Source organism: Miscanthus floridulus, chromosome 15, assembly GCF_019320115.1.
Source record: "Miscanthus floridulus cultivar M001 chromosome 15, ASM1932011v1, whole genome shotgun sequence".
Lineage (NCBI taxonomy): Eukaryota > Viridiplantae > Streptophyta > Magnoliopsida > Poales > Poaceae > Miscanthus > Miscanthus floridulus.
Window position 1 is genome coordinate 2777110 of NC_089594.1, and position 18355 is coordinate 2795464.

Here is an 18355-nt window from a genome sequence, read left to right on the forward strand (position 1 = left end):
CCCCTCCGAAGCGTCCGCGTCCGCGGCGAGCGGAGACCGTCACCTCGTACGGGATCTCCAGCCTTTCGTTGACTTCCAGCAGCAGGCGAAGGGGCCCAAAGTTGTCCCCCGTGAGGCAGGAACCGTCGATCTCGGCAAACCTCGCAGAAGCCCGCAAAGGACTCCTTGATCGTGTCCTCGAACCAGTGCTTGTTAGGGTAGTCGAGGACGTGTACGTAGGCAAGCCAACGCGGGGCCCGGAAGAAACGGTTGGAGCACTCGTCCGGCCGTTGGAGAGATAGCTGCACCCCCTCATGGAGGATGGGGCTGTGGCCCCGAAGGAGGTCCCTAGCCCCGATATCCTCGCACCGGAACATCATTGCTCCCCGGGTCGATGGGAGGAACTCGACAGGCATGAGGGGCTCCACCGTCGCCAAGGCAGCACGCAGGAACGGGTTGACGTCGGCCGTCGGGATAGGAGGATCAATGTAGGCAAAGAGAAGCCTATCGAGAACCTCGTACCTCCCCGGCCTGACCCACGCACTGACCGAGTGAGCGCGGCCCTCCCAGGAGAACTCCGAGCTCGAAGGCGAGGAGCCGTCGAAGGCGTCGCTCTCGACTTCCTCCTCACTATCGCCGAACGCGTCAATGCCCGCGTCGACGAGCGCAGGCGACGGAGGCGCCAGCGGATGGGCCGGCAAGCGGAGCAGGCCAGCCAAAGAAGCTGGCGGGCGAGGCGGCGAAGGCGAAGGAGGAGGCGAGCGACGCAGGTATCAGTCCGCGGCCTCAGGCGGAGAAGGAGGACCATCGAAGACCTCCTTGCCGCGCTCACCAGGGATGAACTTGTCCTGGGGTCGAGAGGCCGGTGGAGCCGACCTTAGAACCCTGGGAGGCTGGACCTCGAAGTCCGGGGCCTCCGCGCTCGACGAGGGAACCATGAACCTCGCGGCATAGGCCGGCAGAGGCTGCCGGGGGGTGAGCTCGCGCTCCGGTGTGTTTGGAGGCGGCGAGGTGGGAGCAGGGGGAGCGGCATCCAGGCGACACTGTTCGAACGGAACAACATGGACGGTGCTTCGAGAGGCCGGCACGGGGACAGAGGGCTGCAGCCGGCGTCCAAACGCAATCAGGTCGGCGAGAGGCATCGAGCAAGAGCGTTGGCGATGGCCGCAGCGGAGGCAGTTCCGGCAGCGAACCGGATCGCGGCAGTCACGCACTTTGTGGTCAGGAGAAAGGCACGTGAAGCACACGTCCGAGGCGAGGATGTGTTTATGGGTTTTCGGCTTGGGAGAGTGGTGAGGCGCCGGCGTTAAAGCGACCTCGAGGTAGGTCGGCTTGGGAGCGCCCTGGTGGACGTCCCTCTTGGAAACCGTGGTCGGGGCGTTGGTGACAAGACCACAAGTCGCGCACGTCGCGGGAGGCAAGCTGGATTCCAGAGAGGGGCAGTCAGACGCATTCAAGAGGTTGAGCGGGACGGAGCCCAAGGAAATCCCAGCGCAGGATTTCGTAGAGGCATGGCTACCTGAATTGTTTGTCTGGTTGGTTTCTCGGCGAATAAGTTTGGCCGGTGCTGATTTGTTGTGAAAGCAAAATATTGTACCATAAGGCCTGACTGAAACCAATGAAGCTGTGGGTGGGCTCAGGCTTCGAGACGGCGCGGGCCTCGCAGCAATCGAATTCGTCTTCCACCTCAGAAGAGATGGGCACGCTCATGAACGCAGTAATGGCGGCATGCAAAGAACCGTGGAAGAACAAACAGACGGAGCCAAGATTCACAGCACCCACGACAACGAGGGCGTTGGCAACGTTCTGATTAACAACGAGAAAACGAAAGACCCCCCTTTGAACCCGCACACAGCTAAGGCGACCTGGAGGCGTGACAAGAACTCGCTGCAATGCATTCCTCATGAAGTGGGTGTTGAATTTGGATTCTTGAGAAGGCGGGGTTAACCATACCGTGGCAGGGGACGGGGAATGCCCAACCTGATTGGGGACGATGGCGGTGTGAAGGTCATGAAGAATTTTGTGCTAAAGGAGTCCTCCCAGCGAGGGTGTCGACAATGCCTGACGACGCGGCGGAACGGACCGTCGAGCAGCCTTCAGATGCGGCCGGGGCGGCGGCACAGGAAGAACTAGCGGCTGGGACAGGGGCTGTGCGAATGTCGGGGCTTGGGGGGCTGGCTGGGCTGCGGGAGGTGGAGGAGGGGGTGGTGGGGGGAGGATATGGTGGCGGTGGCGGGGGTGGCGCGGGCGCACCACCGCCGGGGTCGGGAGGGACGAGGCGCTCACTCATCTCCACTCTGAACAACACGTTCCCAAATCCCAATCAGAGAACGCGCGCGATCGATGTCAATTTTAGAAATTAAACTCTAAAGCCAAATATCTGTGGCCATAACACTATGAAGTCCAGACAACTTTATCTATGAGTGTTTTTTTCCTTTATTGTAAAAAAGTAGTCTCTAAAAAATTCATGACTAATGTGTTTTAAATAAAAAATAAACTAGTTTCATTTATTTTAGAGTGGGTGGCGTTGCTCTAACCGTGGTGATCAATTGGTGCTCTAGCCCTCTGTAATGTACAGCTTAAGTAGTGCTAAAAGAAGAGAGAGATTGTTCAAGAGTAACTCCACACACGGCAATGACCGGTGCCAACGCTAGTCAAATGCGGAGCGGAGCAAGTAGTTGCTCTGGTTCCATCTTCGTGCCATCTATTAAAGAAGTATATTTTTACTGCTGGTCCCAACTTGCAATGGCATGCCTGATGAGCTGAAGTACATTGATTTGACTGCTACACTGGCCTCCTGTACCTTTTTAAGCGATGCTTGCAATGCTTGCACGCTGTGGGATTTCAAAGCCATGCCAAATACCAGTCATGGGACCCGCTTTTTTCTTTAGCACCGCTCCACCGTTGTGGAGGGCCTAAAGAGTGGGTGGCGTCGCTCGCTGCAAGCGTGTGACGGCCACGCATGCAACTTGGGGACCTGGACCAGAAGCTGACGGAGGGATTTTACTAGCTAGCTAGAAGCTGACATGGAAGTGAGAACCTAAAAAAGTCACTCGCTTGCGAGCCAGGAAGCGCTAATGTCGCACACGTCCGGGGAGGGTGAAGTTACACGCACCCGTTGCACTTCCGAGAGTAGCCTAGCTAGCTCGTGGATATCCACTTAGGCCGAGTGCACGTAGGTGCTTGTTGTTTGGTTTTACTGCATCCATGTGACCTAGCTAGTTAGGGCACGTACAACGGTCGTCTTTTTTCTATCTCGGAGATGTTATTTTTGCAAAAAAAACCCTTAACTCAGCCAACAGACGGGTGTGCCGTCTCTTCGCGAAGAGACGGCGAGGGCTCGTGCTCCCAAGCTATATCGCCCGCTCCAACACCGTTGTACGACGGGAGCTCGTGCTCCCAAGCCATTTTTTATCACCTTAATTTATGAGTCTGTACAAGAATTAATTATCTTGCAGATAGCCTAAAAGACAACACATTGTATAATTTGTCTGTATTGCTGTCTCTATGTGACATGACCCGTGTTTGCAGACGACAACCGTCTAAACTGTTGAACGTGCCCTTAGGGAGTTTGTTTGCTTGGTTGGATTAGCTGTGATACAAACGTGCCCTTAGGGAGTTTGTTTGCTTGGTTGGATTAGCTGTGATCCAAAGAATATACATTTGTTTGCAGCGGCGGATCCAGGAAATATTTTAGGGGGGACTGAACAACACTGCTGCTCGATCTTAAGTCTCAGCCCCCCCTATACTATAGAACTTTACCTAAAAATTCATAGAGGCTCTACAGTAATTTGCACTGATTCGGTTTGGGTAGGGGGGCTTGAGCCCCCCCCCCCGCCCCACCGCTAGATCCGCCCCTGCTTGTTTGATTAGTTCAAACTCCCATAGCATCCTTCACCACCCGAAAACGTACAGGAGGCACGCTCACTCGTGGCCCGCGTGAGCCGAGCTCTAGAGAAATAGATGTGACATCTGTTTCAACAGAACCAAGCCGGAAGGGTGGCTTTTGCATGAATAGAACCTAGACCAATGCTTACCCTAGTCATCCAAACACCGAGAAAATTACATATTTGAGACTCTACTCGTCGCGCTTCGCGGTTTTGAGACTCCAAAACGTCCTCTTCGTAAAAATAGACCTCCAAACGTTGCACTATTGATTTTCTTGACATTATATGTATTTTCTTTTTTTTTCTAGTATGTATACATGTATTTGTGACCTGGACAGACCCTTTTGCCCCTGTGGCCTCACGTACACGAGATCTCCACGTACGTGAATGCAATCTATGGAAATGAAAAAACGATCGAAACTTTCGTCTCTGACCGCCATGACACCGCCGCACGAGGCCATCTGCACCAGACTCCCGCCGGCCATGGAAGGCCAGCCGCCAGACGACCTCGATGCGCCAGCCATGGACGTCCCGCTCGCCCAGGACGTGGCCGCAGGAGCCATGGCCTCGGCCCTCGGAGCCCTGGCCGCGACGGACCCTGGCCTGGCCGCGCCCGACGCCATGGCCCATGGCCATGGATTGCGCGAATAATCCCCACCGCCGGCCACTGCGATCGCCCTAGCGAGGTCTCTGCTGCCCACCGCTCCTCCGTCAATACAGTACAGTCTTCTTGCCTCCAAAGGGCGGCGATGGCGGCCTGCTTGCCTGCCTGCCAAGGCGGCGAGCGTCCAAACGTACGTATGAGCATGTACCAGCAGCCATGGCACGGGTCACGTACGTACCAGCGCCAAAGTACCGAGCAGCACGGGGCACGTACGTACGAGCGGCACGGCAAAACAGCAAAAGGGCAAAAAAGTCCATTGAGTGACAAATATACATGGAGGAATGCTACCGGAGGAAGAAAATAGACCTAATGTCAAGAAAATCAAGAGTCCAACGTTTGGAGAGCTATTTTTACGAAGTCGACGTTTAGAGTCTCAAAACTGCAAAGCGCAACTATTAGAGTCCCAAATATATAATTTTCTCTCAAACACCGGTAAGCTGAATCCACGTAGCTGGATGATGTGGGTTAAGATAACGAATCACACTCGTACAATATTTGGACGGATGGATTGGTTTGGTTTACACGGTGTAGGATAGGATGGGTTTGGATGTTTTGAACTTGCAAGTTGATTTGAATTGGATAGGTGTCTCTTTGGGTGGATCTCATTTGGATTGGTTTCACCAGACATGTTTCAGGCTTTCAGCAGACAAGGATCTTAACCCATTTCCAGGTCCAATCGGTCGTTTTGTGGTTCGTGTCCACGTCCAAAGTTTTGCTGAAGGTCCTTGCAAACCTTGGGCCCCTCCGCCCCTGGTTGGATCCTTATAAAATAACTTGTCCATGATAAAAGCGTTGAGAGAGAAATAGAGACAGTAAATAACAGTGATAAATCTTACTACAGAATATTTCCCCTTGAACTTGGCACGGGGATAAATGGCCTGTTTGATGAGCGAGGGCTAATTACTGTTAAGCTAAAAATTAGCTCAAATTAACTAAGTTTGACCGGCTAGTTGACTAACAACTAGGCTTTCTTTCAGAATTAGCTAACAACTAGTTGAAGATTTGTCTAACAAATTAACCCTCTAATTTTTAGCTTTTTTTAATGATAAAGAACATACGTTCGAAATCTTAAAAATCGGACGCTCTGCTCTGTGCGTGCTCCAGCACAGCGACCGGCTCAATAGGGGCTCATCTACGCTCTCTCTCCTCTATCTACTCCATCTACACTGAGACAGATGACAAATCCTCAACTCCTCGCTTCGCTCGTCGCGGCTCACCGCGCCGTCCACCCGCCCCAAAGCTGCCTCGCTGTGGCGCCCCCATACCGCATCGAGCCGCGCCACGTCTGCAGTCGCGTCGTGCTCCATCCCCTGCTGCGCCCACTCCACCTCGTTGTGTTGTGCCCGGTCCCTACCTCTACGTGTCGTGCCCCGTCCTTCGCCGCATCGAGGTGCTGCCATGACGCTCGACCTCAGCTCATGATATCACGAGATCCGGAGTGTCCAGACCTGGAGCGGGCTTCTCCGGCTGCACCTCGCGCTCCCGTCCTTCCTCGGATGTTGCAAGCATATGTTTCAAGTGCTTTAGGTGTTTTATATGCATGTTGCAAGCGTTTCATGTGGATGTTGCAAAAATAGATCGTAAAGTTGCATATGTTGCAATGGCTATACAAGTATGTTGCAAGCGTCTGTTCCAAATGTTTCGTTTGTTTCAGACGGATGTTGCACGTGTTTTATCTAGGTGTTGCATGTATTTCACACTTATGTTGTAAGTGTTTCATCCAGATGTTGCATATGTTTTTCGCACATATGTTGCAAGTGTTTTATCTAGATGTTGCATATGTTTTGCAATGACGACACACTTATTTTCCTTATTTTTCAAACTAATGTTGCAACTGTTTCAATTGTTTCGGACGTATGTTGCAAATATTTTCTATAAATATTGAAAAAGTAGATCTGGTGTTACACATATTACAGTGGACCCCATCTGTTGTAGGTGTTGGGCCCGCCTGCATGCGTGTAGGTGTGGATCACTGGATATTGGGCCATGCGTGAGCAGCGGGAGCGAGAAACCGTGCGGGCACAGATCGAGATGGAAGTGGGCGTGGGACACGGAGCAGCGCAGCGCGGGACCCCACGTGAAGCAAGCGTGCGCGCGCGGGCTTCTGGACGCTAGCCCCCATCCTAACGTCCGGGCGCTAGCCTTTTCCCTTTTTTAGCAACACCCTCTAATTTTTTGCTAGCCAGTGGTCAGGCTTGTATAAAAAAGCTCAAAAAATAAAAATAGTGATCCGTTGCCTACTAACCATAACCTGAAGGCCTGGCCCAATATCTAGCCATCCGTTACACACGCATGGGAATCCAACGGAGTGGGATATTTAACTTTTTATCATTATAACGGATGTCATCTCTTTAGATAGCACTCTTAAAATTGCTCCTACATATTTACCATCGAGAGAGAGCATTTGATACATTCTTGCCATTTTTCCCTGACGTGGCACGCCAACTCGACCTGACAGCATAGACCGGTCACGGAAAATGACATTTTTGCCCCTCACCTATTTCTTCTATCTCTATCCCATCCTCGCTCGACCTCCGGCCATGGCCGACGATGGGGTCCATGGTGGCGGGTGACAGGACATAGGGGAAGTTGGGGGCAAGGTAGCCGGGGCCACGACGTGTAGGTCCACGACGGCGCCCGACGTCGGCGATGAACATGGCCACAGCCCGCAGGGGAAGGCTCGGTCGCAGCGTCAAGGAATGGCGACCAAGCCGGTCACCGTCGGCGACCTCATCCACCGCGTCGCCTGCTTCTGCCTCTCCAACCGCCTGCCTTCGAACTACACCCTCCGCGACTCCATCGACAGCGACCTGGACGACGACGACGACCCCTTCGCCGACGCCGTCTCCAACAGCGAGAAATTTCGGTGGTCCCCGTCCGCTGTGGAGGCAGAGGAAATCGAGGAAGAGGAGGGGGGAGGAGGAGAAGCTCAAGATCTGGGAGGATGGGGAGTAGGAGAAGGAGAGGCTGGCCGCCGCGGCCAAGGGCACCGACCGCACCCGCGACGTGGACGCGCTGATGGCGTCTCCGGGGTGCGCCGCGCTCCAGGGCGCGCACTGCCCTTGGGATGCCGACAAGATGCACGCCGCGGACACGGCCGTCGTCGCAGAGCTCCGCCACCTCGCGCGCTTCCGTCGCTCCGCCGTCGCGGGCCACATCCCGCGCCTGAACCCTTCTGCGCCGCCCCTCCACGAGGCTGTGGCATCGTACGAGGCGCCGCTCGACGACCTCCAGCGCCAGCTCCAATCCAAGTAGGCCGAGGTGGACGGGCTTAAGGAGAAGCTCGTGGCGGCCACCAGCCGCCGTAACGGGCGCCACCACCACCACCCGCTCTCCAAGCAGAACGGCCCTGGCGGCGCGGCGACGGCGGAGCTTTTCATGTCCTGTGCCGAGCAAGCCCGCGCGGCGACGCGGGCGTTCGCGGGGCACCTCGCGCACCTGATGCGTGCCGTGGGGCTAGAGTTTGCGGCGGCCACTCGATCGCTCACCAAGATCCCGGTGTCCTCCCCGCAGCTAGCCAAGCACGCGCTGGAGGCGCACGTCACGCGCGCCCTCCTCGACGGCTTCAAGCACGAGTCCTTCTACCTGGATGGCTCCCTCTCGTCGCTGCTGGACCCCGCTGCGTTCCGACGGGAGGTCGAGCGAGGAAGGGGTAGAGATAGAAGAAATAGATGAGGGGCAAAAATGGCATTTCCTGTGGCTGGTCTATGTTGTCAGGTCGAGTTGGCATGCCACGTCAGCGAAAATGGCAAGAATGTATCAAATGTTCTCTCTCGATGGTAAATATGTAAGAGCAATTTAAAAAAAGCTATCTAAAGAGGTGACATCCGTTATAATGGTAAAAAGTTAAATATCCCGAGTAGCCCAGTTGAGGGACAAGACACGACGTTCCTCAATTACAAGCTAGGGTTGGGAGTCGATGGGGACTGGCTCATCCCCTTAGAGGAATATTCGTTTATCCAAAACTGTTCTGGCTCTAACTCCTTAGTTTGCCGTGTTCTTTAGCTCCAAGTTAACTCTTCTAAGAAAAACATTTGGTAAATAACTGTAACACGTCGAATAAGACGTCCCCAACCCGCAGCCAGTGGGCCAGCCATGGCCCAAGAGAGGGGCGCGCGCCTAGGAACGGTGGTGGCGCCTCTACGTCTTCCTTCCCCCAGAAGGAATTAGAAGGATAAAATAGAAATAGAAAGTAAATTAGGAGATTAGAGTTTGGTTTGTTTAGGAAAGGAGAATCCAATCTATAAGGATATCTCCCGTAGTTGCTTGGAACACCAGTTCTATTGGGCCTATAAATATGGGAGAATGTAATCAATCTAATCAAGCAAAGAATAGAGCTATTGTTTCTTCCTTTATCCCTCTCCCTCTCTCTCTCTCTCTCTGTTGCGCCGCCTCCTCCTCTTCTCCTCCCTGCGCCGCCCCCCTCGTCGTTCCCTAAACCCTAGCCGCCACCACGCACTATAGCCGCCGCCACCCCTAGCCCAAGCAGCCCCAGCCTAGCGACGTGTCCATTCAAACAACAACAGAATGTGCCTTTCATAATTAAAACACATGTCCATTCAAACAAGACGGAAAAAACTTACAAAAGTGCAGAAGAAATATATGTCCATATATCATGGTATCACTCTAAAGCCGCTTGTTCAAATCATCGGTACCGTGATGATAATTCTTGCCAACCAAATATTACTATGAGCGGCCAACACATGAGGAACATTACCTTAGAGATACTAGATCTTAATAGTGGCAATATTCCTGGTCTAATACATAACACTAACAAAAGCACAGTAAATTTTTCAGTTACTGAGGGAGAATGGAGGATTCCTATTGAAAGAATAACCACAATGACCGCAAGTGAGGTTTTAGCAGCAACTGGAGTAATCAAGATATATACAGCTATTGCAAAGGCTATGGCCAAGGACCCTACTGCATTCAGAGATAGCCATATGGATATATTGTAGTGCATGTAACGCATTGGCAACTCAACTGTAGGTGTTCCAGCAAACACAAGGCTTAGGACGGCTAACGACGAGCAGAAAAACGCTAGCGTGTTTGCCATCATAAATCCTTGAAATTGTTTTACTCGAGCTAGAGTTGGAGTTCCTCCATGAGGGTGGTCATCAGCTATGTACCCCCCAGGTAACGCAAAAGTAGCACCAAATGCCATCGTTGTAATTAAGACTAAGCCAACGCTAAGAAATTGTGTTGAATTTGATACTATTGCAGACCCTTTTTCCTCATTCTCTGCATCAGATTGGGGACTATATTCTTGCATATTAGCATCCCGCCGAAAAACACCACGAGTAGCATTGGCAGCTATTAGTGTTTCCTGTATCAGAATTCGTGAGTTCTGCAGAGAGGAGATAGAAATATTAGTTTCCTTGAATTTTGGTCAAAAAAATATAAGAAACATGTGAGAAATTTTATTTTGGAATTGACTATATTACCAGGAGGCAGTACAGTCCTGTGGGAATAGTGTTAACAGCAAGTTCCAGTGGGGTTTGTTTATTGTTGTTTGGTAAATTCAAGTCCACCTGCTTGTTGGCAAATAGGCGAGCGAAAATCCACCAATCCCCAACCTCAACAGCTAGATGCAGAGCAGTGTTCCCTTCATTGTCTTGCTTGTTCAAAATCGTTGACAATGCCGGCGTTTGGCATGCATATGCAACTATACTGTATCTCTTCTTCTTGGCAGCAACATGAACAAATGTTCTTCCATCTGAGTCATGCAATCCTGCACAACCAGGGAACTTTGTGACCAAAACGATGACTGCTAGAAGTCTACCTGCCGAGGCTGCAATGTGTATAGGGAACGACCCTTTTCTGTCTGGTTGAAATGCTGAATATGCATCTGCTTCCAGTAATTGCCTGGTAAGTTCCAACGTTGGTTTTGTTATGTTCAAAAGGGTCGCAATAGCTTTTCCTTTTTTAACCGGCACAGCATAGAGGGGAAGCATTCCATGTGCCTCCCCTTCTAGTGACAAAGCAAAATGTAGCGGCATGTTTCCATGTTCATCCTGCTCTTTAGTGAGTTGCTTGTTCCATTCCAAAAGCAATTCTGTCATCTCTGAAAGGTAGTTTACCTAGCCCCATTAGTGTTATTTATAGTCCACAAAGAAAAGCTATGAGATAAGGATTCCTCTCCCCTGCATCTTGCGGGTAGGATGCATGTTCATATGGCTTACAGAACTCTATTTAATCTTTGTGTGTTTCAAGGGGCGCTCACCAATCAAAAACATGACCACAACATACTACAAAACCTTTAATCTTTTTTCAACTTTGTCATGCTGCATCTCAAATTTCTTATTATTTGGTTGAAACATGGACATGGAACTTTTTTGCGGATTAGCTTCATGATTTATATCAAATTTTTAGAGTCTTGTTCAATTCACCGTTTAATTACTCCCTCAGTTCCAAATTGTAATAAGTCGTTTTCATTTTGCAATAAGTTAAACTTAATTAACTTTGACCAAATCTATAAAAAAATATATTAACATATATACAATAATAAAACAAATAGACTATCAAAATATATGACATGGTACATCTAATGGATCTCGTTTGATGTTATATATATTTGTGCATTTTTCTATAAGCTTGGTGAAGGCAGAGAAGTTTGAGCTTCCAACAAAACATACGAATTCAAATGGTAAGTGTGCTTTAGTTAAAATTTGTGTATGCACCTTTGCTTTGAAGGACCGCGGCATGCAAGGCATTTTGTCCAGCCGGTCCAGCGTAGGACAGCTGGTTGTCCCTCGCGTGCAAGTCCCGTACGATGGCGTACCGGCGTAGAACGACGGCCAGGTACAGCGGCGAGACGCCGGCGTCCGGGACACGAGCCAGGCACGGGTCCGCCGTCATCAGCACGGCCACCGCCCGCATGTCGTCCCCGCGGACCGCCTCGTGCAGGGCCGTCTCCCCAACGCCGTTCTCCATCCTCAGGAGTGCCCTCCTCCTGTCTTCCCCGCCTTCCTCTTCTCCGGCCAAGCAGATAAGAAGAGCGAGCATGTCGACGTTGCCCGCCCTGACGGCAACGTGCAACGGCGTGCTCCTCCTCTTGTTGCGTGCCTCCAAGAGGTGCCTGGCCTTGCTGTAGATCACCATGGCGCTTCGCAGGTGCCTGTCGTCGTCTCCGGCGGCTGCTACCACATGGAGTGCGGAGTCCCCGTCTGAAGTGACGCCTTGGAGGAGAAGCGACGTCGTCGTCGTCGGCAATGGTGGGCTCATCATGTTGCTGCGATGGATATCGATCTCAACGAACACTGCTGCTTGAGATGCATCGGCGTCCAAGTTGCTAGGTCGACGGTGCTCGATTGGTACGGCTTGATGATCTTCGCCGTTGAGAAGGCTCGTCAGTTGCCCATGCCAGCCATGGCATGCCGCCATGAGAAGCTCAGGGTGCATGGGTGGTGTGGACTGTGGAGTGGCTCCATTGTTGTCCATGGCAAGCTGCAGTGTGCCGGATTGCGACATCACTTCACCTGCTGCAGCCTGTTTACATATCGGCCAGCGCCAGCGGGTTCCTCAAACTTCAAGTAAGGAACAGTATGCATGTATCATGTGCTGCTATGTGAAGAAAATTCACGAGGTTGCGTCGAACGAAAGCAATACCTTGTTTGCATCAGACAAGAAGCAACGAATGGCCGACAAACGCTTTATGTAAACAGAAAGGTGGATGCAAGAGCTGGGCCCTTCTCTTATCTCTTACTTAGGATATACATGTAAAGCCCATTAAGAGCTACTTCGCAGACAAGCTTCGGAACCCAGCTCGACAAACCATATACCCCTCTTACAGCAGTCACTACAGGAAACCAGCACTTTGCCGAGTGTCTGCGGCACTCGGCAAAGCCCGAAATACACTCGGCAAAGGCTTTGCCGACTGCCGCACTCGGCAAAGGGCACTCGGTAAAGAATTAATCGGCAAAGAAGTCTTTGCCGAGTGTTTTTTGTCGAGCACTCGGCAAAGCCTTTGCCGAGTGCCGGAAAAGCACTCGGCAAAGATTTACACTCGGCAAAATAAAAATGCGAAAAAACCCAAAAATAATAGCAATTTTTTTTTGGGAAGACCGTCACCGGCCAGCGCCCGTCCGTTCAGCGCCACCGGCCATCGAAGTCGCTGCATTTTTTGCGCAAAATTCGCGGCTAACGCGGCCGGTGGGATTCGAATTCACGTCCTCTCCCTCGCGTGTCTGTTACTCTACCACTGCACTACGCTGTCACTTGTATCTAAATTCTGTTATCTATTCTCATATATTATACTAAACCGAGAGTAAATTGCTTGCTTGAGGCCCTAAACGAATTCAAATCAAAAAGTGGTCAACTATAAAGTTTCATAACTTTTTGAGATCTACAATTTTCATTTAGGAAGTTTTTCCATCCGAGGTCGTTTGAAAAATTCAAATTTTAAATTTGAGAGATTCAAACGTAGTTTTGCATGATAAGATGATTTCAAATCAAAAAGTTGTCAACTACATAGTTTCATAACTTTTGGAGATCTACAATTTTCGTTTATGAAGTTTTTCCATCCGAGGTCTTTTGAAAAATTCAAATTTTAAAATTTTCAAATTCAAACGCCATTTTTGCATGACAAGATGATTTCAAATCAAAATGTTGCCAACTACAAAATTTCATAACTTCTCAAGATCTACAAAGTTTATTTTGGTCATTTGTTCATCCGACATAGTGGTAGTAACATTATTCACAAATCTTATATATCCATCTTCTACTTTCATGAAACTAATATGAGACATATGAGAGAGATGTAGATTTTATGAACAACATTATTGTCGTTTTGTCAAATGAAGAAATGACCAAAACAAACTTTGTAGATCTTGAGAAGTTATGCAACTTTGTAGTTGAAAAGTTTTTCATTTGAATTCATTTCGGGCCTCAAAAATTGCTTTGAAAAAATAATTTGCCGAGGGCCAAAAAAATACACACGGCAAAATGCCTATTTGCCGAGTGCCAAAAAAGGCACTTGGCAAAGACGCATTTTGCCGAATGCCAAAAAAAATGGCACTCGGCAAAATGCCTCTTTGCCGAGTGCCAAAAAAAGGCACTCGGCAAAATACATCTTTGCCGAGTGCCAAAAAAACACTCGGCAAAGCCATCTTTGCCGAGTGCCGAAAAAAACACTCGGCAAAGCCGTCTTTGCCGAGTGCCCGATAAAATACACTCGGCAAAGCTTCTAGCACTCGGCAAAGTGCCGGTTTCCGGTAGTGAGTCCTCCCTCTGTTTTAAAAAATTATAAGTCATTCTAACTTTCTTAAAGAGTAAAAAACATCTCAATTTTAACCAAAATTTTGACCTTGACCGCGGACGGCTTATCTCCAGCACCGTTCCTCAACGGTGTGCACGGTCGCCATGCCTGGTCTATGCCACCGGAAGAGGACGACGAGGCATCGGCAACCGACCTGCACGAAGGAGAAAAACAGAGTCGGAGAGATAGAGCCATAGAGGTACAGATCTAGAGTCAGTGGAAGAGCCACAAGAAGTGGAGAAGACAGATCTAGGGTTAGAGTTAGGGTTAGCGGAGTACCTGCGCAACCGGAGCCTGGTGTCAGAGATGACGAGGGCCACCCAGAGGAGAGAAACCGATTAGAAACGATGGCGAACGGCGCAGGAGGGACGGACGGGAACACGGTCACGAACTCACATAGTTCACCGAGAGCGAGAGAAGAGAGAGGGAGAAGGGAGGAAAGAGAGAGAAGGGAGGAGAGGCGGATCGAGGTCACCGGAGTCGGGGACGATAGACGAGATCAGTAGATCACCAGAGAGAGCTCAGATTCACCAGATCGTGGATGCGGCCGATGCGGGCGAGAGAGAGAGCAGAGATTGCGCCGCGGCGAGCCGGCGAGCGAGTGGGGATTAGGGTTAGGGTTGGGAGCGGACTGCGGAGCCGACCGCCGGCGAGGCCGAGGCGACTGGGCGAGCGGGGCTCAGCTACGCCGCGGCGAGCGAGTGGGGAACTGGGGATTAGGGTTAGGGTTTGGAGCGAAGGGCGGAGCGGACGAGGAGGCGAGGCGACTCGACTACTGACTGCGGAGCGGGCAAGGAGAGTGGAAAGGTGAGGAGGCGAGGCGACGGGGGGAGCCGCTTATATGCGGGGGCAGGGCGCGGCGCGAGGGGGCGTTGGCAGGCCGTGCCGTGCCGGCCCACGTGCCTGGGGTCAGGTCCAGGCACGGCCTGCTGCTCTGGGCCGGGCCAGCCCGGGCCTGCTAGCCTCTGTGCTGGACCGGGCTAAAAAACGGGCCTTGGGCCGGGGCGACGGGCTCGGGCTGCATGGCCAACTATACGCAGAAGCCCGCAAAAGGACTCCTTGATCGTGTCCTCAAACCAGTGCTTGTTAGGGTAGTCGAGGACGTGCACGTAGGCAAGCCAACGCGGGGCCCGGAAGAAACGGTTGGAGCACTCGTCCGGCCGTTGGAGAGATTGCTGCACCCCGTCATGGAGGATGGGGCTGTGGCCCCGAAGGAGGTCCCTAGCCCCGAGTTGATGTCGGCCGTCGGGATAGGAGGATCAATGTAGGCAAAGAGAAGCCTATCGAGAACCTCGTACCTCCCCGGCCTGACCCACGCACTGACCGAGTGAGCGCGGCCCTCCCAGGAGAACTCCGAGCTCGAAGGCGAGGAGCCGTCGAAGGCGTCGCTCTCGACTTCCTCCTCACTATCGCCGAACGCGTCAATGCCCGCGTCGACGAGCCCAGGCGACGGAGGCACCAGCGGAAGGGCCGGCAAGCGGAGCAGGCCAGCCAAAGAAGCTGGCGGGCGAGGCGGCGAAGGCGAAGGAGGAGGCGAGCGACGCAGGTAGCAGTCCGCGGCCTCAGGCGGAGAAGGAGGACCATCGAAGACCTCCTTGCCGCGCTCACCAGGGATGAACTTGTCCTGGGGTCGAGAGGCCGGTGGAGCCGACCTTAGAACCCTGGGAGGCTGGACCTCGAAGTCCGGGGCCTCCGCGCTCGACGAGGGAACCATGAACCTCGCGGCATATGCCGGCAGAGGCAGCCGGGGGTGAGCTCGCGCTCCGGTGTGTTTGGAGGCGGCGAGGTGGGAGCAGTGGGAGCGGCATCCAGGCGACGCTGTTCGAACGGAACAGCATGGACGGTGCGTCGAGAGGCCGGCACGGGGACGGAGGGCTGCCGCCGGCGTCCAAACGCAAGCAGGTCGGCGAGAGGAATCGAGCAAGGGCGTTGTCGATGGCCGCAGCGGAGGCAGTTCCGGCAGCGAACCGGATCGCGGCAGTCACGCACTTTGTGGTCAGGAGAAAGGCACCTGAAGCACACGTCCGAGGCACGCAGAAATTCGATTGCACACAGACTAATGTGTTTTGTGTTTTGTGTTTTGGACCAGCGAACAGACTAATGTGTTTTAAATAAAAAATAAACTAGTTTCATTTTTTTTAGAGTGGGTGGCGTTGCTCTAACAGTGGTCGGCGGTGCGCGATATCCCAAACATGCCACTGCTTCTAGCTGCGTCGGCGGTGCGCGTGGCACGTCTTGCGTCGGCTACGTTCGGGAGGGTGAAGTTACACGCACCCGTTGCATGTGCGGGAAGAGTAGATGGTTCAGTTTATTAAGATTGAAAAAAGTTGCCTAGGTGCACGGCTAAGGTCTGATTGGTTCACTTCTGAGAGTAGCCTAGCTCGTGGATATCCAGGTAGGCCGAGTGCATGTAGGTGCTTGTTGTTTGGTTTTACTGCATCCATGTGACCTGGCTAGTTAGGGAGTTTGTTTGCTTGGTTGGATTAGCTGTGATCCAAAGAATATACACTTGCTTGGTTAGTTCAAACTCCCATAGCATCCTTCACCACCCGAAACGTACAGGAGGCACGCTCACTCGTGGCCCGCGTGAGCCGAGCTCTAGAGAAATAGATTGGACATCTGTTTCAACAGAACCAGCCGGAAGGGTGGCTTTTGCATGAATAGAACCTAGACCGATGCTTACCCTAGCCTGGCCGCCGCACGAGGCCATCTGCACAAGACTCCCGCCGGCCATGGAAGGCCAGCCGCCGGACGACCTCGATGCACCAGCCATGGACGTCCCGCTCGCCCAGAACGTGGCCGCAGGAGCCATGGCCTCGGCCCTCGGAGCCCTGGCCGCGCCAATCCCTAGCCTGGCCGCGCCCGACGCCATGGCCATGGATTGCGCGAATAATCCCCACCGCCGGCCACATCGCCCTAGCGAGGTCTCTGCTGCCCACCACTCCTCCTCCGTCAATACAGTACAATCTTCTTGCCTCCCAGGGGCGGCGGCGGTGGCCTGCACTACTACAGAAGTTAACTGTAGGGGCGGCTCTAGAACCTCTGTAGGGGCGGCTGCGCCAGCCGCCCTTCCCAGGGTGTTCCTATAGAAGGTGCATCTGTAGGGGCGGTTTCCTGACCACCCCTGCAGTGCCCTCTGTAGGGGCGGCTGGTGTTTTCAGCCGCCCCTGCAGTGCCCTCTGTAGGGGTGGCTGGTAATATCAGTCGCCCCTGTAGTGGACTTCTGTAAGGGCGGCTGTATCACCAGCCGCCCCTGCTGTGTGTATTTGTAAGGGCGGTTCAATCAAGAACCGCCCCTACAGTGGATTTTCCAGCAAAAAAAATAATTCAAATTCAAATCTGACCACATATATATATAATTCAAATTCGAATCTGACCGCCACAAATATACATATATACATCACAAACACAAGACCATTATTTAGAACATCATCACAAGTCATAATTCACAAAGAGCATAAGATATTCAGATATCACTTTCAAACTGGTTGTCCATCAACATGGCAACTGTGTGTGCTAACCTTATATCTTTCCAACTACGCAACTGTATGTGCTAACCTTATATCTTTCCATATTGTACAGCGTGAAGTATAAGTGTGCAAAATGAAAGAACATGGCTGGGCAGTTTTTTTTCCAGTGTGACGAAGCTGCTGCATCATCCTAATGTATACCCGATGATCTAATCCCGGCCAGGCACTAGCTGATTGCAAAGGCCGCACCACGACACGAAGAACTCAACCAGCATGGCAGCACCACATCGTTGGAGTCTGGCACTTGCATGAACTTTAAAATATGGCACACCACTCAGAGAAAACCCAAAATGGAGGTGCTGATGTGACAGTGGAGGGGGACTGATCTGGTGGCTGAAGGGTAGAAGTCAGAAGAGACATTGGGGTTGTGCTGGAGGATGAGGGAGGCCATGAAGCATAGCCAAACGGCCATGGAGGCGACCACAGCGAGAATCTGGACACATTAAGCAATACTCAGACCCTATCATAGAAATGGACATATAAAAACACCCCACAATCATATTGTATCTCCTACCACTTACCAAGCTCGTAGATGTGTAGAGATAGGTTCTACATCCGAGAACCCTGTACTTGTAACCCAAAGGAACCAAGCCAACCACAGGAACAGACCTACAAATGAATGGAAACATGAGTTCTGTGGTACATCAGAGCACAGTTATGACTGCATACTCTCAAATGGTATAGCTGAGAAGAAGATATTTGGTGTCAAGCAACACTGGCAGCGACATGTGCGGGAAAAATCTGCAAAATAGCAACGGCACGTAAATATTTCCAGGTTTCACCTATATGAATACCTCACTCGCAATGACAAAGCAAAAAATCATAAAAGAGTGATAATCATGACATATGTTCAACCAACCAAAATCCAAAATAGCAAAGGCACAATAATATGTTCAGGTATACTAAAAGCACCTCACAGTCATCATCACATCATCAGCAATGGCATATGCTCGGACTTAAATAAATAAAACAGCAGCATAGTCACACACTTATAATCCAGAAGAGGCACATAGAGGAGACTGCAATGGGATCAATACAG

The 18355-nt window shown here is 51.8% G+C and overlaps 1 protein-coding gene and 1 pseudogene across 3 annotated transcripts; one reads left to right on the forward strand and one right to left on the reverse strand.

Annotated features, from left to right (window-relative positions):
• The first annotated feature begins 7229 nt into the window (after positions 1-7229).
• Positions 7230-8205, forward strand: LOC136506833 (protein GRAVITROPIC IN THE LIGHT 1-like; annotated as a pseudogene).
• A 950-nt stretch (positions 8206-9155) lies between these two features.
• Positions 9156-12219, reverse strand: LOC136509286 (ankyrin repeat-containing protein At2g01680-like). Of its 3 annotated transcripts, none has more exons than XM_066504100.1 (4): positions 12139-12219; positions 11211-12056; positions 9975-10261; positions 9156-9877 (listed from the first exon to the last, which is right to left on the reverse strand). In XM_066504100.1, exons 2-4 carry the CDS (start codon positions 11998-12000, stop codon positions 9176-9178), a joined length of 1779 nt encoding a protein of 592 aa, XP_066360197.1. In that variant the 5' UTR covers positions 12001-12056; positions 12139-12219; the 3' UTR covers positions 9156-9175. The 3 variants fall into 3 exon arrangements, with proteins under 3 accessions (XP_066360197.1, XP_066360195.1, XP_066360196.1); XM_066504098.1 differs by having other exon boundaries at positions 9975-10594; XM_066504099.1 differs by having other exon boundaries at positions 9975-10594; positions 11211-12018; positions 12139-12203.
• Positions 12220-18355: the final 6136 nt, after the last annotated feature.

Excerpts from the sequence above, each read along its gene's own strand:
- LOC136509286 (XM_066504098.1), bottom strand. The coding sequence starts at position 12,000 with ATGTCGCAATCCGGCACACTGCAGCTTGCCATGGACAACAATGGAGCC. Across the intron at positions 10,595-11,210 it reads CGCGGTCCTTCAAAGCAAAG|AGATGACAGAATTGCTTTTG; the intron begins GTGCATACACAA and ends ACTACCTTTCAG. Across the intron at positions 9,878-9,974 it reads CAGGACTGTACTGCCTCCTG|AACTCACGAATTCTGATACA; the intron begins GTAATATAGTCA and ends TCCTCTCTGCAG.